General features: G+C 43.9%; 2 protein-coding genes across 2 annotated transcripts; one reads left to right on the top strand and one right to left on the bottom strand.

Annotated features, from left to right (window-relative positions):
- The first annotated feature begins 1897 nt into the window (after positions 1 to 1897).
- Positions 1898 to 15077, top strand: LOC113838323 (mothers against decapentaplegic homolog 1-like). Its single transcript, XM_035453631.1, is given in 7 exon segments — positions 1898 to 2300; positions 4359 to 4619; positions 7249 to 7365; positions 8448 to 8669; positions 12843 to 13099; positions 14933 to 15028; positions 15030 to 15077. Coding segments are annotated over 7 exon segments (1401 nt in total). The 5' UTR covers positions 1898 to 1900.
- Positions 15078 to 20056: 4979 nt separating this feature from the next.
- Positions 20057 to 21079, bottom strand: LOC118239752 (GRB2-associated-binding protein 2-like). Its single transcript, XM_035453533.1, has one exon. It carries the CDS (start codon positions 21077 to 21079, stop codon positions 20057 to 20059), a length of 1023 nt encoding a protein of 340 aa, XP_035309424.1.
- Positions 21080 to 21347: the final 268 nt, after the last annotated feature.

Here is a 21347-nt window from a genome sequence, read left to right as displayed (position 1 = left end):
TATAGCTTATCTACTGGAATTCCTTGAACTCCAGGTATGTGGCGTCCACGATCCCTTTTGCTCACCCGCCCTGCACCTGTCCTGGGGGTCCGCCATGTGGTCCAGGCGGGAGGATGCCTCAGAGCCTGTTTCTAGACCCTGAGGCGCCCGTCCCCCACCCCTACCCCGCCATGTTTCTCTAGGTGGGGACCGGCTGGACTTGAGAGCCCGGGCTCCAAGTGGCTCTTCCTGGGGATCTAAACTCAAGTGTTCCAGGGTGCCCGACTCCCTGGCGACTCGGGTGGCACCTCGGGAAAGGTGTCTCATGGCTCTACCTGGCTCTCACTTCTTTGTGGAGAACGGAAGACGTTGCCACTAAAGGGGCTGCAGAGGCGCATCGACTGGCGGGCTCCGGAGCCGGGGAGAGATGCTGCGCTCTCAGGGAGTGAGTGGGTAAGGCACCGCCCGGTTCCCTGCGGGAAGGCAACAGACATTGGGGGTCTGGGGCAGTGGGATGTCCCTTTGGGAAGGGGACAGTGGGCCCACAGTGTCTGAGAACCGGAGTGAATTGGAGTCTGCTTCGCATCCCTAACATGCACCGCTGAGCTCGCTGGCTCGAGGGAGCTCGCTGGCTCCCTGGCTCTGGCTGCCCGCCCTCTGCACGCCAGCCTCTCCTTTCGGGTCGGAAACAGAGGCGCAGCCTCTACGTTGAGCTCAGAGCCATGCCCAGTCAATGCCGCTGCCTGTAGTATTTGGGGAGTCGCTAGTCCCTAGATCAGACTCGCTTTTTGCAAAGCAAAGGGAGGGGAGAAAGTCAGGCCTGAGACTAACTTTTGGGTCTGGGCTCCCAGGATGCGCTCTGGTTTAGAAAATGCCAGCCATCCTTTGGGATTTGCGGCCAGGGTCTCTGGAACATCACGTGGGTGCTGCTATTTCCTCATCTTCCAACTATGGCTAGAAAGTGCTGTGGGGAATTCTGGTATCATCCCTGGGAGAGTGTGGAGACTCTGGGTGGCTCCTCGATCTTAGTGCAGACTGAGTATAGTAATCAGGCCTGTACAGGCAGTCACTCTAGGGACTCAGCTAGCTCCTTTGCCACAAATACCATATATTCCACATGACTTTACTCATTTACATGCTGGTTTCTATATAAACTGGGTCACACATTTACACTTTACTCTTGTATCTGTCAGTTAATAAGTCAGTCTCCCACAAGATTTTAGGTTGGAATCGTTGTTGTTTCATTTTTTTGCAGTTTTCTTATTGGTGTCCGTTGAACCTTGTCACTTGCAAATAGGCTTGTGGTGGTATATGCAAATTGTCTGAGTGATAGCTGTGCCCCAAACACTGACATGACCTTTGTCCAGGGCATGGTGCTGCTCTGAGCACTCTTTTCTCTTCCTCTTGTAAGACCGACAATCCTGTTGCTTTCAGGCCCCACCCTTATAATCTGATTTAACCCTGGTGAGTTCCTTAGCCGCTCCAAGCCCAAGTACAGTGTGTTGCAATGGGCACTGGAGCTTTAATGTATGTTTTAGGAGAACACATTTCAGCTTCTGGCATCATAGAATACACATTCTCACGAGCTTAGCCTGGGGTTGCATCTCGCTAATAAAGTCACCCAAGTGTGAAGCTGAGCAGTATTATCCAGGGAACATCAAAGTGCTTAGTATCTGGCACTTTTCAGTTAATCATGGTGTGTCTAAAGGTGATTTTAAAGACAGTTTCCTATCCTTTCTTTTGCAGGTGCTAACTTTGGGTCCCTTCTTGGAATAGGAGGAAGAGCCGTTCTCTACTTTTCAGAACTACGGAAAAACTAAAGAGAACCGATTTCAATAAGCTGAACTCTCTTCTGGCCTCTCCCCTTTCGAGACATCACCACTTCACCCTGTAAGGAGCCTGGAGAATTAGACCAGTCACTATGAATGTGACCAGCTTGTTTTCCCTCACAAGTCCAGCTGTGAAGAGACTTCTAGGTTGGAAACAGGGTGACGAAGAAGAAAAATGGGCAGAGAAAGCTGTGGACGTGTTGGTGAAAAAATTGAAGAAAAAGAAAGGGGCCATGGAAGAGTTGGAGAAGGCCCTGAGCTGCCCGGGACAGCCAAGTAACTGTGTCACCATTCCCTGCTCCCTGGATGGCAGGCTGCAGGTGTCCCACCGGAAGGGATTGCCTCATGTCATTTATTGCCGAGTGTGGCGCTGGCCAGACCTCCAGAGCCACCATGAACTGAAGCCTCTGGATTGCTGTGAGTTTCCTTTTGGTTCCAACCAGAAGGAGGTGTGCATCAACCCCTATCATTATAGGCGCGTAGAGAGCCCTGGTGAGTGGGGTGGACTGTGTGTGCACCGTGAAGCCTGTTGAGACCAGAGCAATAACTCCTTTCTGTTGTGGGGTGTAATTCCAAATTATCTGGGGGAAGTTTTGTGTGTATTCATACATGCATGTGCAAAAAGAGCACAGGAACTCTGTCTACTCAGCTTTTGCTCACTGTAACGAGTGTCTGTAACAATCACTTTATAAAGAGGAAGGTTTACTTTACTTCATGATTTTGAAAGTATCAGCCCTTCGTCCCATTGGCTCCAGGGCTCTCTGTCCTGTAGCACTATAGCATCCTGGGGTAGAATGGTGGCAGAGTAGAGCTCATGTCACAAGAGGAAGGACTGGAGCCCTACTGTTCCCTCCAGTGACTAGGAGACTTCCCACTAAGCTGCGGGGGACAAGCCATCAGCACCTGAACATTTGGGGGTACATTCCAATCCAAATTTTACCAGTCCTGGAGTATTTCATACATCTTAAAGGCCTCCTTCCTTCTAAGTGACTTTGTTTAGAATCAGGTTCTGAAAATTGAGGTTTGTGTCTGAATTTGCTTTCTATGGTTCACATTGGTTCTGTGTGTCTTTCCAGCAATTTAGCTGTGCAGTACGTCAGCGGACAACAGAAGCACAGGGTCCTGTCGTGTGCACTAAAGGAAGGGCACTGTGGGGCAGCTGTGACCAGCTCTACTTCACGTTTCATGACAGCACTCTTTGTCATCTGTATTGAAGTGTGCTTGTGGTGTGTTGTGTTCCCTGTGGGCTATGTTCTGCTGTGTGAGGAACTGATGATATTATTTTAAGATATCTCAATCTTTACAGGTGTGGCTGGGCTATGGTAAAAACTGGAGTCAGCCTCTCCCATCTGTGGATTCTGCAGATATACATAGAGGCATCTGCAGATGAAAATAGTTAGAAAAAGAACTCTGTCTCTACTGAGCAGGCTGATATCCTTTCTGATACTTTCTCTTTCAGTTTTGGTGGTTGAAAAAGTCAGTGGACTTCATTCTTTCTGGGGCTCAGAGTCCAGGAACTCTTGGTGGGGAGGGCCTGCTTTCTTTTCTTCACATTAAGCCTCTGACTAGGTACGATGGCCACCATACAGGGATCAGAGGTGCTCGTACCTGATGCTGTCCAGGGTCACCAGTGCTGAAGGTCCTCGTATAGGTTGTCTTGCATTGGCCTGACCTCAGCTTAGTGACCACCACAGCTGTGCCCCTCCCATAGTCTCAGGGTTAATCTGCCCATTGTTCTGGAAGGAGTCCAGGCAGGGCCTTGAGAAGTGACTAGGCTAGGTGCTATGTGCCTTCTTGCTTACTCCTCTGTATCTGGCACCTGGAGCAGTGCAGCCTACATGACTGAGTCCTGTGGATGCCTAGACTCGGTGGCAGCAGCTAGCGAAGGACAGAAGCCCTCTTATTCTCTAATCAGCTAAGTGACTGTCTCACAGTATTTATATCGTGTTAGGCATAGCAGGTGATTCAGATCTGATTTAAAGTGTGGGTGGGGCAGACACATAGAGGCCCCACGTAGATACTGTGCCATGTTACACCAGGGACTGAGCGTCTGCAGATGAGGGCTTCCAAGGGAGCTCTGGAACCAGTCTCCCGTGGATATCAACTGCTACATTCTGAATTTATATAGTTTGCCCTAGAGCTTGGTTCTACGTCTGGACAGGTGGATCAGTTGACAAGTGCTTCTGTATTGAAGCATTGAGTTGCCACAGTGTCTGTCACTCAGGATGGTTTTGTTGATGGATTGGTTGACATAGCTGATTATTTCTGAGAGTCCCCAAATATGGATGGTGTCAGATTTGGGTGGCCTCCCTCCCTGTTCTTGCTCCTGGGATGGCCACGTGACTTTTCTCTCACAGAAACTTCAGAACCCAGGAGTAAACTGGAAAATTCCAGCTCAACCATCCAATAATATGTTGGTCTCCAAAGGCCTTTTGTATTTTTGTGGAATATATAACTCATGTAAAAGTAAAGACTAGGGAATAATTTGCAAAGGCTTTTGTGTCCACTGCCTGTTTGAAGAAAGAGAGGATATATTCTTTCTGTCCCCAGTGCTTCCTCCCGTGCTGGTTCCCAGGTACAGTGAGTATAGCCCTCAGCACAGCCTTCTGGCACAGGTCCGTAACTTGGGACAGAATGAGCCTCACATGCCACCGAACGCCACGTTTCCAGATTCCTTTCAGCAGCCCAGCACCCACCCGTTTCCCCACTCGTCCAACAGCAGCTACCACAACTCCCCAGGCAGCAGCAGCAGCAGCAACTACCCTCACTCCAGCACCAGCTCAGACCCAGGCAGCCCTTTCCAGATGCCAGGTAGGAGGGGGCATTTGGAAACGCTGCCTTGGGGAGTTGTGGCCTGCGGGGAGTGCCGTGGGTGGAACCCTGAGCACATCCTTGTGAACAAGTGCTTGTAGAATATCAATGTAGGGAGGGGAGTTGTACATACAGCTGGAGAAGACGATGGCTTGTTTGAGTCCTGTTAAGTTTTGAAACAGCTGCATCCTTCTTTGAGTGGCACAATTGTTACAGTCTTGGCTCTCCATAAAAAGAAAGGGGAAAATGTCATGTTACACACACTGCTGCTCTGAGAAGCGGCTTTGGCGAGCTTTTCCAACATTGAAGAACCCTTGTTATCAATGTAGCCGCAGAAGAGCTAATTACTGGGGTATCCGCCCTCCCCATATAATTAGATTCATTTAGCCAGTGATGTAATCCCAAGAAATATGTACTTTTAACAGCAAGGAAATGCAACAGAAGTGATGGAGACCATCTGCTTGTTTAACTTAGCAAAGACAAAAACCAGTTATTTTACTGTTTGTTTAACTTAGCAAAGACAAAAACCAGTAATTTTCCTGTTTTAGTCATAATGGATGGTGTAGTAGTGACTAATTAGAGGATTACACTTTTCAGATTACAGGTTAGTAAACAAGCATCTCAAATATTAGTGCCAGAGCTCTTGCCAGTCGGCATCTCAAATATTAGTGCCAGAGTTCTTGCCAGTCGACATCAAGAGGGACACGATAAATAAAAGATCATCATGAAATGCATGGATATTTTTGTCATGGAAAATGATGGGACAGGATGTTTATAGAGCCACTTAAGGTGCTTTACATTAAATTTTACTTCAGCATCCATGTTGTACCTTCAGAAATTAAAACATGATCCATGCTTTATTGCTTTCTCTTTCTTCTTTTTAAGCACTTAGGTTTTAGCCTGTTTATTTTGTTTTATGTTTTTCTCTTTGGGATGACGATGGGGGATAAATTATTTTAATAACCAAACTAATAATATTTGGTGGTTTCCTAGCCACCCATTCCTGGCAAGTCCTTTGAGTCTGGTGGACGGGCTAGTGGTGAAAATGTCTGTTTTATAGGGCTTTTGAACAGGGACAAACCTAGAGGAGCCCCAGTAAAAGAATCAAAGGCTATCACTAGACTTCCTTCTTGTCCTTGACTGTCAGAGATTAGCACAGGCCCTTGGGAGGAAAGAGGAAGGGCTGTGATCTGGTGGGGCTGCTAGACCACCATCAACAATGACCCCTGTGAGCCCTGCTGCTGCCAGGGTTGCTATAGTATAAGTTCATTGGTTTCTGTTGAGAAGACACTCCGCCTTTGCTCCTGGCTTGAAGCAAGCAGAGTTAACTTCACAGCTACAGCAAGAGGTTAGAGTGAGAGCAGGGACTGACTGTGAAGGTTCCAAGTCCTGTTGGCTCTCTGCTCTTTAGCAGCTGGGTTAAGATTCTTCCTGGGACTGGGAAGGGAGGAGCCGCCAGGGAGCCCTGGAGAAACCGAATTTGTTATTTGTGTTCTACAGTTGTCCCTAAGTATTTGCCCAAGCATTCGTGGATCCCTACTGCAAAATTTTGTTCTCAAGTCTCTGCGATACATGCTGGGTGGGCACACAAGCCAATGAGGAGCTTGGTTTTCAAGTCAGGAAAGTATTGCTCTGTGTTTCACAGTAAGAAAATGCCAGGCTTACATTAGTGTGTGTGTGTGTGGGGGGTCTGGTTTCAGTAATCATATTATTTTCTGGAAACTGCTCAGAAGGGTCTATGTAAATTCTGAAATGGAAGACAGCTAAGATAAGCTGATTTATTGCCTAGTGTTATATTATTGGGTATTTTTAAATTTAGTCATTGCTTAAATGGTTAGGGTGAAGGTAGAAAGCAGATTGCTTAAAGTCCTGGGAAACTAAGTTTCAATTAGTAGATTGTAGCAAGCAGAGAGTGAATTCCAGCCCATATGTTTGCTCTCAGGCCTGGGAGAGCTTCCCCCTACTAAGTCCTGTCAGGAAGTCTTACCCCAGTAAAACGAAACCCCCGGGTTCTTGGGGTCTGCTGCACAAGGGCATATCCATAGACTCTTCTTGGTGGATTTAAAGTGACCTGATCCTAGATAGGCACGGGACACCAGGGACTGACTTACCTTTTCTTGTTCTCACTTAAATGTCACTGGAAGCAAAGTTTGTGGACGGTGATTGTTTTCAGAATCTATACATAAAGGCTAGTGTCTTCAGCATCTAGTCTTTAAGAGGTGGTGATGGGAGAGGGGGTAAGGCGGGGCCTGATGTAGCCAAGGTTGACCTTGACCCCTCCATCTTTGTGTGCCAGTGTATAGGCCAATCTTTCAGTAGGAGCTTGATTTGGTTTGAGTGATTAGTGATCTCAGCACAAGGAGGCAAGGACTTCTAGAGCCCAGGGGCTCACTGGCCCAGCAGTCTGGATTGCTGTAGAGCCCCAAGCTTTGGAAAACCTTGCTCCCCTACCACTACCAAAAAAGTGATGGCTGATCAGTGGGCACAGGCACCTGATGCTATTGTGAGACCCACATGGTGGAGAGACCTAACTCATCCAAGTTATGCTCTGACCCCCACATGTTCCATTCCCCACCATATGTAAAAGGAGTACCTGAAGCATGTAATTTTTTTCTTTCAAACTTTGTAGCTGACATACCTCCACCTGCTTACCTGCCTCCTGAAGACCCCATGGCCCAGGACAGCTCTCAGCCAATGGACACGAATATGATGGCACCTGCACTGCCCTCCTAGATCAACAGAGGAGGTAAAATGAGTTGTCAGAGTGTTGTCTGTATGTCCTGTCCTAATGTTACTTTTACTCATTTAGACCTTAAAAAGGTAGCTGTTTGAGAAACATGGAAAACAGGTTTGTTGTTGTTTTAAGAGTAATGGAAAGAATTCTCTAGAGCCCATCTTTTTACTTAAACTCTGTCACAGTCCAATATGGGATCTCAGAATTGAATATGGAGGTCTCAGATTCCCACTGGTCTCTGAAACAGCCGTAAGCAGTGCTCTGCCACTTTGTGTTACATAGTTAGGTGAAGTGACTTTCCATTATTGGTGGTTTGAAAACAAAACTGTCAGTCACCTCTGAAGACAATCTAAGATGCTGTATGTTAACCAGTGTTGAATAATCAGCCAAGATTTATTGGTTATGGAAAAATAAACAAGCATATCTGTGTCCTTAGCATGCTAATTTCCTTTCACCTTCAATAAATGAGTAAGTGATACATATTATCATATATACATTTATATACATATATGCACATATATCAAATAACTGTTTAAAATGCATCTGTTTATGATTTGTTACCTATAAATATGGGTTTGTACGGCTGTTTCACATGACTATATACACAGGAGGTTGCTAAAGATCTCTGTGCTTACAGAGATAGTGGGAGGAAATGATTGAGTCCTGTTTTACATAACAAATATGTCTGTTATTTATATGCTCATGTGTTTTCACGTCTTCAGTAATGAAAAACTTGAGATCCATGTTGTCAGACATATCTTTAAGTTGGCCTCGAGGAACAGGCCATCTACTGTAGTTCAAAGCAGACTCCCATGGGTGATCACACTAGAATCCATACAGCTGGTCTCCCAACAGTTGCTGTGGTGTCAGAAAAGACACACATATGCCACATCTGTTTTATGGCCTTATCTGAAACAAGTAATGGCATTTGTTTCCTTCTTTATGTGCTTGTACCTAACTTCATCACCAAAAAATTTAAAGGAAAAGATTTTACCCCCTGTCTTCGTTCCACCATGCTCAGCCAGTTTTACAATGCGGTTTCTGGTTGGGGTGCTCCAGGTGTAACTGTGAGCAAATTTCTTTCCTTCTTGCAGATGTTCAAGCTGTTGTTTATGAGGAACCAATGCACTGGTGCTCTGTTGTGTACTATGAGCTCAACAACCACGTGGGTGAAGCGTTCCAGGCCTCCTCCACAAGCGTGTTGGTGGATGGTTTCACTGATCCTTCCAACAACAAGAACCGCTTTTGCCTTGGGCTGCTCTCCAACATTAACCGGAACTCCACAACAGAAAACACCAGGCGACATATTGGAAAAGGTGCGTGTCCCTTTACCCCTCCTGCAAACGTTCATCCTTTCTTCCTCTAGAAGTGACCCCATCATTCTTGTGGCAAATGCCAAATGTTCAGATGCTGCTGTTTGAAGTATCTTTCTAATTCATATTATCTAGAAATTGTTCCAATCATTGATCTTAGTGGTTTTCCAACTCCCATGATATTGATAGGTGCCAGCTGACATTGCCGAGTTATTGTGGTGCACTATGCTGTCCTTCATTTTGTTGTAAGTGAAATATCTTTTAAAACAATTCTTACATTTATTTATTCCATGTTTGTGTGTGTCCATGCGTGTATGTGTGTGTAAGTACCTTGGTCAGAGGACAGCTTGTGGAAGTCAGTTCTCTCCTTCTGACATGTGGATACTAGGGATCAAACTCTAGTCTTCAGGCTTGGTGGCAAGCACCTCTACCCACTGAACCATCTCAACATCCCAAATAACTTTCTTAGGGGACTTAACTATTCACTAGTGGTAGATTAAAGCAGTTCTATAACATTTATATGTGTTTATTATATGATTAAGTCAATGACCAGATGTGTGGGTAGTGCTCAGACCTTAGCTTTCCCTGTGGAGTAAGGAACAGGCAATCAAGAAGGGGTGTGGCATTCCTTGGAAGTGTCAGTGTAAAATCATAATTTAATGACATGGAGTTTGTTTATATGCTCTTGTGCTCTTGTGTCTGTATGGGAGCCTATCTATATACCCTCTGAATATGCATGTAGTTTCTACCTTGTCTGCTGAGAAGGCAAAGATACAAAGTAGCAATAAGCACATCTAGTGTCCAGATCATTGCTGCAGATATCTATCCCCACTGAGTCAAACTGGCTGCCCCCAAATCTGTGATGAGCTGTGCCTGGTGCATCTCACGTGACACAAAGTGAAGAAAAGATTCTGAAAATGTTGGTGCCCCTTACGATACAGCTGTCCATGGCGGGTTTGTTCTGGGGCCCTGAGGACTAAAATCAAAGGATGTTCAGCTCCCTTATATAAAACAATATAGTGTATCATGCAACATTCATGCTCAGCCCTTATCTAAAAACAGTGTAGTGTGTCATGTAACTTAGGCATGTCACCTTTCAGGCGCCCTTACACTGACACCTACTGGAGAGTCCACATCATGTAAATAGTTGTACTGTTGAGTGACTCTGGAAAAGGCAAAGCCTCTGCATGGTAATGCTGGTGCTATTAAAAAATCACTTTTGATATGTGCATAGTTGAGACTGGATTCCAGATCCAGACATGATGAAAAGAAACTATGATTAACTGAATTAGTGGATCTTAAGACACTGTTGGGAGTAGTGGTGCACATAACTTCTGGAACAGAAAATCAAGAATCCAAAGCCAGCTTGGACTACACACACAGTGAGATCCTGCCCAATAAGTAAAACCTAATTGATACTGTCATACTAATAGAGAAGTGAATTAATTGACAAGTTTGGTAGCTAAATAGACAGTGAGTGCTAGAACGCAAACATCACAACTTTGTAAGTACTGTAGTAAGAATAGGACTGATAAGATGGCTCAGTGGGTAAAGCGACTTGTGCCAAGCCTAACAAATTTAGTTGAATCCCCAGGACCACATGGTAGGACAAAGCCAACTCTGACCTCCACACATGTGATAGCACATGCCTCGCACACACATAACACACACACATAGAACAATTAAATATATTAAGAACAAAATTTGAAGAGAAACTTTATGAGAATCGAGGTGTTTGCATGTTTTAAAGTGTTTCTCCCCAAACTATTTTTGTGGCAAATAAAAATTAGCTGCAGAATAAAATTAATTATACAGTGGATAAATCTGCATGGTCAGTAAATTGGTTGGTCCTCTGTCTTTAAGTCACCCGTGAGTGGCATATGCTGGGAAGGCAGAGGCAGGAAGATCTCTTGAGTTTCAGGCCAGCGAAGACTGCAGTGAGACAGGTCGTGAGACCCTGTCTCTAAGTAAATGAATAAAGTAAAAAGAGAATCAGCATCTACAGCAATGCATCAGGTAAAACAATTATTTTAATAGGTGCTTGAGAAAACATTTTTAACATTTATTCTTAGATTCAAAGAGGAAACCTAACAAGTGTGGAACTCAGTGAACATTTCCTTAATGTGACCAAAAGAAGAGAAGATGGAACTGACAGCCTATGGTGAAATGGTAGAACTTAGGTTCATATCACAGATGGGCATTTTCTTGTGTCTGGAGACCTCTGACATTTTCGGTCAATATGATTAGAATGAAAGAGTGTGTATTTCCTTAAATTCAAGGTGACTATTCCCCCAAAGTAGAAAAAAGTTGTATAGTAGAATTTCCTATTAAGGAAGTTAGGAGGGAAGTTAGGATTCTAGGGATGCATTTAAAGTCCCTCCAGATGTCTGACTAGTGGACTCAGTGTGGAATTAGGAATGATGATAAGCCAAGGTTACCTATCCATAAGTAGAAGCTGAGGACTTAATCTCTGGAACCACAAGCAGGAAGCTAAGACATCCTGTAGACATTATTGTTAGACGTCATGACCAACTGGTATTATTCTTGGGATGGATTCTCAGAGTGAAGCTAGCAGGCCAGGAGCTCTTGGTTCCATATGCTTTTGAGAAAGTTCTTATTAATTTATACTTCCCACTAGACATAGACATGAGCTGATTCCCTTCACACCTATCCATGTCATTCAGCTTACCCAGAAGATTGTACGACCAGTTTCCCTGACCTGTCACTATGATAAACCACCATGAACATGGCAACTTAAAGAAGTTTATTTAAGTACATAGTTCTGTTGTGGCAGGGAAGCATGGCAACAGGAGGCTTGGTGGCAGGGACTGAAGAGGGCAGAGGTCTCTAGGGCTCCAATCTTGATCCACAAGCACAAAACAGAGAGAGTGAACTAGAAATGGCACAAGACTGTAAACTCTCAAATCCACCTGGAGAGTTACTTCCCCACACTTCCTTGTATATGAGAAACATCTCATATACAGGCAGCCTTTGTTCATTCAAGGGGTGGGTTAATATTCTGAAACCACCTTAAGTGGATAGTAATTCCTTCTAAATTTTTGTGACTTAAAACAAGTGAGATTACACTGTGATGTTTTGTGGAAGCTGTATAGTATGATGCCAATATTACTTGAAAGGGTAAATAAGAATAGTTAAGTTTTTTAATGAATGAATAAAGAAAAAATGTGCCATTAGGACTAAAATGACATTGCAAAACTACAAATAAATGACTGTGTAGACAAAACAGTTATTAAATATATCTCTGTATATCACAAAGCAAAATGGATTTCTGCCACAATGGGTAGAGCTGATACTGGAGTCTTAGCCCTGTGTGTCTGTAGAAATGCCACATGGTGTTTCCTCAGACAGTCACACTAGCGTTTTCTACTAAGACTTTCCAGGGTCACCTTCAGGGCTCAAAGGCACACTAGCTGCCTGCTTGCTAGCCTCTTCTCAGTACTTCGTGAGGCTTAGCCAGAGGGTCCATCTTGCTTTTTGAAGATTTTCCTTTGTTTATTTTGTGTTGATAGTGGCGCAATAGCGTTCAGAGGACAAATTTGCAGAATTGGTTCTCTCCTTCTTCCAGCTTTAACAGGAGGGGACCCAGGTCTCTGCCTCATTCTCCCTGAGAAGGCGGGATATTGCCTGGTCTCCCAGCATTCTAGGTTGTAAGAAGTTTTCAATTATTGTTTTTAGTACTTATTTCAGTGAGCTCCTTTTTCACTCAGTACATTTTTTTCTATTTAACATGTGTCTGTTTTTAACTAGACCTCATGTCTTACAGCTTCCAGCAGTAATTCTTCAACCCGAGTTTCATTCCATTGTGTTTATCGATCATCCCTTCTCTCTCTCTGAAGTTCTCTGAACAATTTAACCTTGGCATAAATGCAGAAGACTTTAAGCACACAGGATGCCCCAGGAAACTACAGGTTTTATATTGCTCTATTTTTAGAGTGTCCATATTCTTTCAACTCTGGTCAAGCAGGACATTAAAAACCAAAATGAAAATGTCAACCATTATTATTTTTGAGAGACTTGTTTGTTCCTGAACACACTGGTTATCACAAGCATAACATAGTTAGCTGAATGTCTGTCAAAATGGCTATGTGAGTGGCCAAACTTGACTCTGCCTGGGTGACTTTCAGCCTATGACTGACATGGTCTGTCCTGTCACAGGTGTCCACCTGTACTATGTTGGAGGAGAAGTATATGTCGAATGCCTGAGTGACAAAAGCATATTTGTGCAGAGTCGGAACTGCAACTACCATCATGGGTTTCATCCCACCACTGTCTGCAAGATCCCCAGTGGGTGTAGCGTGAAAATTTTCAACAACCAAGAGTTTGCTCAGATACTGGCACAATCTGTGAACCATGGTTTTGAGACCGTGTATGAACTCACCAAAATGTGCACTATTCGAATGAGTTTTGTGAAGGTGAGCAGTACCCGCCCATCTCATTCAGGCCTGACCCCCGCCTCACCCCTGCTATTTACAATATGTATATCTGTGCCTTCCTGGTATATATTCCTATCAGTGCCCACTAAGAGCACCATTGTCCAAGAGGTTGTCATGGGAACTTAGAATATAGTCCTCTCCTCCCATCTTGCAGGTCCCAGAGATGGAACTCAGGTCTCCAGGCTTGGTGACAGGCACCTTTATCTCCCCCTGCCTCCCAGTCATCATGCAGTTTATTCCGGGTCAAGCTAAGGGTTTAATAGAGTCCAGGCTGGAGCATGTCTTATTCCAGAAGCAGGCAGCCTAGTCAGTCTGTGTGTCTCAGCAGTCCTTACGGCTCATATCAGCCTGGGGAGGGACAGCCTAGTGAATCTTGTCAGTTTCAGTAAAGGTTTTACGATGTCTGCTTCCTGAGTTTTAAGGACTTTGCCTAGAGGGTGGAGTGATTCACCTCCCCTTAAAACATTCAGCAATTCTTAAGCTTCCCTATAAGACAGAAGGTTTTATCTTTGAAGATATTGCTACACAACATGTGTAAAAGGTGAGAGAAGAACCAACTTCACAGATTTGTTCTCTGAGCTCCACATGCACACTGTGGTGTACATAAACACACATTCATGCAACAACAACAAAAAGCTGGGTGCAGGGCTGTGTGTAGTCCCAGCATGGGAGACAGATAGGATCCCTTAGGCTTGCTGGCCGCCAGTCTCGCCTGATTGGCAAAAGCCCAGGTGCAGCAAGACAACTCATCTCAGAAAATACAGTGCAGTGTGATTGAAGAAGACAGCCAGTGTAGACCCCTGTACTCTCCAGGCATGGACACACAGATAAAGGGGCAAGGGATTGTTCAGTTAAAGGTGTAGGACTCTTACAGTGGTCCTGGGTTCAGTCCCAGCATCCAGCTGAAGTGGATCACGACAGCCTGTAACTCTACCTCCAGGATCCAACATCTTCTGAAATCCACAGATACCACACATTCATAGGTAAATCCATACTCAAACATGTACATATTTGCACATTTTTAAATAAAATATTAAAAAAATTAAAGCCAGTTTGATAATACATGCCTTTTATTCCAGTGCTCATAAATCAGACAGGTAAGCTCTGAATTTGAGGCCAGTTTGGTCTACATAGGGAGTTTAGGCCAGCCAGGGCTACCCATTAAGAGTATGTCTTAAAAGCATAAGTAAGTAAAGTGTTAACATAACATTAATGTAGTGGGAAATAAATATTTAAAATATCTTGTTTTGGTTTTTTTTGTTTGTTTGTTTGAGACAGGGTTTCTCTGTGGCTTTGGAGGCTGTCCTGGAACTAGCTCTTGAAGACCACAATGGTCCCGCACTCACAGAGATCTCCCTGCCTCTGCTTCATAAGTGCTGGGATCTAAGCCATGCACCTCCACCTCCTGGCTAAAATATATTTACTCAAACAACTACTGAATGTTTTTAAATTTGTAATTACCCAAGACTAATAATATTTATTTAGTTATTTCAAAAAAGGTCTCATTCTGTACCCTGACTGGCCTGGAACTCACAGAGATCTGCCTGTTCCTGCTTCCCGAATGCTGGAATTAAAGGCATGTGCCACTACACCAGACTAAATAGGTGATCCTGGGGTCCTTGGATAGTCTTTTGGTGGCCAATGTCCATACCCAAAAATTACCCATGCTTTTGTGATACGTTTGTTTTCTCGTGGGACATAGCCATGAATCCAAACATACTTATGTGAACTGATCATATGATCTTTTTACTTGGTAGAGTGACTCAATGAGATAGAGAGTTAAATGACACCAGTGTGCTTTCTTATTCCTAGGGTTGGGGAGCCAAGTACCACAGGCAGGATGTTACTGGCACCCCCTGCTGGATTGAGATACATCTGCATGGCCCTCTCCAGTGGCTGGATAAAGTTCTTAACCCAGATGGGTTCGCCCCACAATCCTATTTCCTCAGTGTCTTAAAGGGCCTCTGGCTTCTGTCTCTTGCAAACTGTTGAACCTTGCATGTACTTGAAGGATGGATATGTCAGACGGGTGAAAACCTGACAAGGGAGCCTTGATAATACTTGACCTCTGGACCAATTGTTGGATTGAGAAATTAACAAACATTGGTAACATGATGTTGACATCAAGAATCTGTTTAGTTTACATTGTGACATTCTGTTGTGTGATCAACTAAAATGTTGACTTTTGTGTATAGTTTTAAAGGAGATGGCCAGGCCAGGGACAAATTATCTATTAGAAGAAGAACAATCCTGAGCAGTCCTTTTGTTGGGAGTGTTTGGCAGAGTGTTACGCTGATAGTCTTTGAAGTGTGCACTTCATCAGGTTCTGAGCCCACCCTGAATCATCTTTTTATGGGTTTTTATAATGTTTTAAAACTATTTGTTTAGAAATGAATGGGGTTCTTTTTTGTTTTTAAAGGCAAATCATTATGACATACACAGTATTCTTTCTAAAGCTCTATGTTGATTGTAGTTCTGTCTGAATGACATCAGGTTTTGCTCCTTGATAAATATGTGTATACAGAATATTTGGAGGTAAGGAATAGTCTAAATGGTTAGTGGATATAGAAGGTATTTGTGGGTAGGGTGGGGGAAAGGAAATGACAACCAGAAATGTAGACCATGACCTAACGTTCAGTTTGTTGTCTTAAATGAGCAAGCTGGTGTCTGAATTTGCTGTATTTCAGTTTTTTACAGTTTTATCTGACTTTTTTCCTTTCTTTTCTTCTATCTCATCTGCTCTACACGGCAGTGAAGCAGCTGGTTAATACCTATAACTGTAAGAACAAATGAATAATTCCTTTTATTAGCAATTCAACTGGTTTTGTGTTTCAGCGCCTGGTATATGAAAGGCTTGAATTTAATGAGCATTTTTTACGGAGTTTACAATACAGACATAGGCTTTAAATTCCAAATGAATTGTTTGCCAAACCTGGTAACTGTGTTCATTATTCACAGGTTTAAAGAAGTTCCCTATTGGAATCCATTTCAAACATTTTTGTTTTGTTTTTTTATGTACTGTTTGGTTTTGTTTTCTTTTGTTAATTTTTTCTATTCTCCCCTGCTCTTATACATTGAGTACCTTTATTCCCACACTAACAGGTTTTCTCTACTGGAAATTTTTAAATAAACCTGTCATTATTGCTTCCTTTGATTAAATCTGTGTCACTTTCTTTCTTTGCTTCTTAAAATTTGGGATCGGTAAGACGTGGTCTTTTAGCTAGGTCCAGGACTGCCTCCAAAGCCACAGAGAAACCCTGTCTCAACCCCCCCCCAAAAAAAAAGATGTGGTATTTGGAGTGATCTCACAAGATACAACAAGCTCAGTCGGTAAAGTGGGGACATGGAACCTGGCTTGGTAAATAGAAGAGTGATCTAAAGTCAGGAGAAAGGAAACTGGGGGTTTGGGGGTGTGAGTATAGGTGCCAGCAGGGGACAGAGGCATCAGATACCCCTGGAGCTGGAGAATGACAGTTGTGAACCACCTGATATGACTTTTGGGACCTGAACTCTAGTTCTTGAAAGAGCAGTATGCGTGCTCTTAAGCACTGAGCCATCCTTCCAGCCCCAGCTGGCATAGTTTTACACATGGAAAGCTTGCTGGCTCCTTTTGTTATGTTTCACACGCTGAAATTACGATGTGGTTGTTCTGGCATCTCCAGCTCACCAGTACTCTAATCTTCGGCTCCTTACTGGCAAAAACAGAACTGCATGTGTGACTAAGCCATAGATCTTAAGATGGAGAGTGCATCCAGATGTGTCCCATGCAGCCTCAGGGGTCTTCAAAGAGAAGAGAAGAAAGCAGTGTCAGAATAGGACATGCGATAACAGAAGCAGAGACGAGAGAAAGAAGCAAGATAGAAAGGAGCTAGGCTGTTGACTTGGAAACTGGAGGGTGGTGCAACAAGCCAAGAGATGCAAGAGAGACCCCCAGAATCTGAAATAAAGCAAAAGCCTGGGTATTGGCTGAGAAGAGAAGAAGGCTCTCTGCTTCACTTCCCATGCCTCTGGGGAGACATCAGTCTTTGCCAGTCTTCTGCCCACATCTGTGGCCCTCACCTCTAAGGTTGTAGGTGCTGCTCACTACCAGTTGCTGTGTGGACAGCATTTGTCATCCTGCTTATATATTCCAGAACCTGATGAATCTTTATTGTTTTTAAATGATTGTTATTGCTGTGGGAAGTTGTTATTTTAAAATATGATATTAATGGTGCTCTCACTTTCTATACAGGTTATTCACGTCCCTTGGTCTACTGTCTTATGGGAAAGCTCCCACGAACTTCAATGCTCCAGACACCAGGTGATGATGTGTGTGTCAGGAAATCCACAAAGCCCAACATGGCTGTGACTTGAAGGACAGGGCATGCTGTCACAGGCAAAGTGTGAAGCCCTTATCATCAGATACAGAATTATTGTTAGTTCCATTTAGGGCTGGGTGTGGCTCTGTGAGCAGAACAGGATCTCAGAAATTCTAAGGACCCTGCTTCAAACTCAGAACCAAAGAGAGAAAGAGACACCCACACAGAGCGAAAGTGAAATCTCTATTCAGCTATTCAGAAGCACCCCCAGTACAAGGGTGTACCCTACAGACAGCACAGGATGTTACCCACATTTCCAAAACGATGGGAAAAAGACATTAATGAAGCATGGATTTTTTCAATTGTTCATAACAGTGATTATCATTTATTCAATGTGCAGTTAAATATCTGCTCCACACAGTTAAAGACTATTGCCTGGTGCTAAAGGTGCAGCGGTGAGTGAGAGTGAGTCAGATTTCAGTGCCCCCCTCCTGCAATCTCACAAACCTTTGGAAAATAGCATCGCTGGTCAGAGCTGTGCAGGTGCCTGGGTAGAGAGGTTGTTGGTCCGGACTAAAGGAGAGAAGAATGTACCTGTGTGACTGGACTTAGAAGAGCCTTATTGTGTATTTTATGTGTGTGCACATACCATTATTGCACAGACAGGCCTGATAGGAGTACTCAGCTTCTGTGGGGAGGGGCAATGTGTTTTATTTTGTTTTTGTTTTTCTGTGAAATAAAGAACCTGGGAGAATGAATGATCTGTTAGGTGCTTTCCATATTTAAAGCTACCTCTTGAAATATATGTGTTCATTAAAAGTCAAATTTGCTTTACATATATATGTCCATGTACACATACATACATGCACTTTCTGTTATGAAATAGTTTTTTTCGAAAAAAATTGACCATTATTTAATCATATGTCTGAGCATTTACTTATATACACATGGGAAGAGAGAGGACAGTTAAGCATGTACATATAAAATAAAAATATTTTCTCTTTTCACTTAAAATGACTTGACATGAGCAAACACATATTTAATTCTTTCTGGGAGTCATGTTGACTAAAGAAAGGCATTTTGATTAGTTTTTAGGCATGATGTATTTCCAGAGGACTCTCACTCCTGGGTTTATTTTAAACCTGAAAATCTGTGACATGTTACGATGACAGTGTTAACCCTTGCTGTGGAACCATCATCTATGCGAGCAGATAGCTGAGTCTGTTTGTGCATGCTGCTCTCTGGTTGCCCTTGGCCACCACTAAGTCTGAGTAGTCAGTGAAAGCCTAGAGATTTGGATGAATGACAAGATGCATGGTCCACTTTCTGAGAAATGACTCTTGCCTTTATTGTGGAGCATCCTAAAATACAAACTTACAAAAACCCAAGTTGAAAGGGTTCACAACAGGATATTGATGTTAGTAGGGTGAGGTCAGATAAAGAGGGGGTCCCAGTGGTTATGCTGAAAAACAACTCAGCGAACCTGTGGTGTCTGGGTCCCAACATCTCCCGCTTTTTATATATAACAAAACAGTTGTCAAGTGAGAACTATAAGATTTTAACCATTCTATCTTAGTGTGTTAATATAACGATCTATCTTCAACTCCATCAAAGACCATAGAAGGATAATATATAAACTCTAGAACTGACAGAGACATCTTGCTTCCTAGACAGTCACCCAAAGTTTCTTGGTAATGTTGTGGCATCCATTTTTAGCCTACAGGTGTCTGACAGACTTCTCAGCAAAGCAGGAAATTCTAAACTCTCCACCTGCTTTGGCAGTTTGTCTGTCACCTTTTTTCTGTGTCCTGTAGAATGTCTGGCAGTCTCTTCCATGAAGCAGGAACCTTTCATGACTGTCCATCTTGTTTAAGCAGTCAATTTCCTGTGGGTCCTGCATGTCCAGTTTATAAAGCAATAGTCAAACCGCTCAGGCAAGAGCAGCTTCTTGCCCAAATAGCAAGTCTTGCCATGTCAAAGGCAAACTTTATTTCTTCAATGCTCATCTTCTGCTCAGATGTAATTGGTGTGCCAGGAGCAGTTGTGTCTCACTGTCAAGAAAAACCCTAAACTATTTAAATGCCAGATATTCTGTAGGTCTTAGAATGGTTTGAAGAATATCTATATATCTAGAAAACCTAACTAATATAAACAAATGAAGATCCATTTCAATAAAAAGTATCAACAAATGAGGATCCATTCCAATACAAAGTATCATTTCTATATAATATTCCTACTTTTTCCTTCCACTACCATTTCTAACTGAACAAATTTTAAGGAAAACAAATATTTGAATCACCTGGGCCACTGCTTCAAGGGGTCCTGCCCCATGAAACCATACCAGTCTGGAAGAAATCCACAGCTCTTCAGCCTCCATGGAAAAAAAGCAGAAATTTCCCTCCCAAGTAACCTGTACTTTAACAACTGTTGCTCCTTCCCCAGCAATTACACAATTTAAAGACAACACAATGGCATTCTTTTGTTAACAGTCACACATTTACAATCACACTTCATACACACATGTGTGGCCACACCATACATACAGGACATACATACATCTTTTGAACAAAACTCACAAAGGAGAAGAGGTGTCAGGGGATGGCCATCCTTACCATAGCTTGGCATCTTCGGAGGATATTCAGGACTGTCGCATCTTTGTCGATTCCTGTATGGTCTTTTGTAGGGCCTGGTTCTTTTCTTCATCTATTTGGACATACACTCCTTTCTTATCTGATATGAGCGATGATGTGGATGGCTTGTGTTGAGGGCTTGGGGAGGGTTTCTGGAAGTCTGGGTCTATGTAATTCACATTACCAGTACTCTTTTTAGGAGCTGGGTTGTTAGTGCCACTGGGTAAAGGGGATGAAGACGTCAGGTTCTGCATAGGGACATAGTTCTCCTCACAGTCTCCAGAGTCTGTAATGGAGATGGAATGGCAGTACTGGGAGGAGCTGGGATTGAAAGTGTTGTTGCCTGTGGACCAAGGCTTGGTGACAGGTGACTTGAAAGGGAGCTCATTGATAACAGTGTTGTCTCTCAGGTCAAGGGGTTCTGGCTTTGCTTTTCGGCCAGGCTTGAGGTGGCGATAGACAGGGGGTGGCTGGATCTCGCTTCCTCGGCTGGCAATGTGAAGGGGCATTGTGCTCATGGGGATGTCAGAACCTGGGTTTATAGACACATAGCTGTCATCAGAGCTGGCATTGTGTGGTAGACCCACGATAGTCTTTTTTGGAGATTTATCACACCAGCAGGCAGTTTCTCCATCTCGTGTTGGGTACTTGTAGTCACTGTCTGGCGGTCTTTGTTGGGGGCTGCTCCCCCAAGGTGTCTTGGGGGGCAGTGGTGGGGGAGCTATGGCTGAGTCCACTGGGAGGTCTCCAAATTCACTACACGGGGTGTTTCTGGGTTCCTTGAAGGTGTACATATCCTCACTATCTGAAGCAGACACTGAGAAGTCGGCCTTGGTGTGACTGGGTGAAGCCAGGCTACGAGGGAGATCAAAGCCACTGTATTGGCTTGGCTTGGGAAGGCTATAGAAGTCATGGACCTGACTGCTGACTCTGTGGATACTGTGTCTATTGCCCTGGGCAAGTTTTTGTGCAGCTGTATCACTCTCTTGTACGTTGCTTTGAGAGAAGCTGGCATTGTCTGATTGAACCATGATAGTGTTTTTTTGAGACTTATCATGCCAGCAGGCGGTTCCTCCACCTCCTGTTGGGTACTTGTAGTAACTGTCTGGCGGTCTTTGTTGAAGGCTGCTCCCCCGTGGTGTCCTGGGGTGTAGTGGTGGGGGAGCTGTGGCTGAGTCCATGGGGAGGTCTCCAAATTCCCTACGTGGGGTGTTTCTGGGTGCCTTGAAGGTGTACACATCCTTACTATCTGCCGCAGACACTGTGAAACTGCCCTTGGTGTGACTGTGTGAAGCCAGG

The sequence above is a fragment of the Cricetulus griseus genome, unplaced genomic scaffold (assembly GCF_003668045.3).
Source record: "Cricetulus griseus strain 17A/GY unplaced genomic scaffold, alternate assembly CriGri-PICRH-1.0 unplaced_scaffold_1, whole genome shotgun sequence".
In the NCBI taxonomy this organism is placed as follows: domain Eukaryota; kingdom Metazoa; phylum Chordata; class Mammalia; order Rodentia; family Cricetidae; genus Cricetulus; species Cricetulus griseus.
This window is presented reverse-complemented; position numbering and strand designations above follow the sequence as displayed.

What these genes read in the sequence shown, in the direction of transcription:
- LOC118239752 (XM_035453533.1), bottom strand. Translation starts at nt 21,079, where the DNA reads ATGGTTCAATCAGACAATGCCAGCTTCTCTCAAAGCAACGTACAAGAG.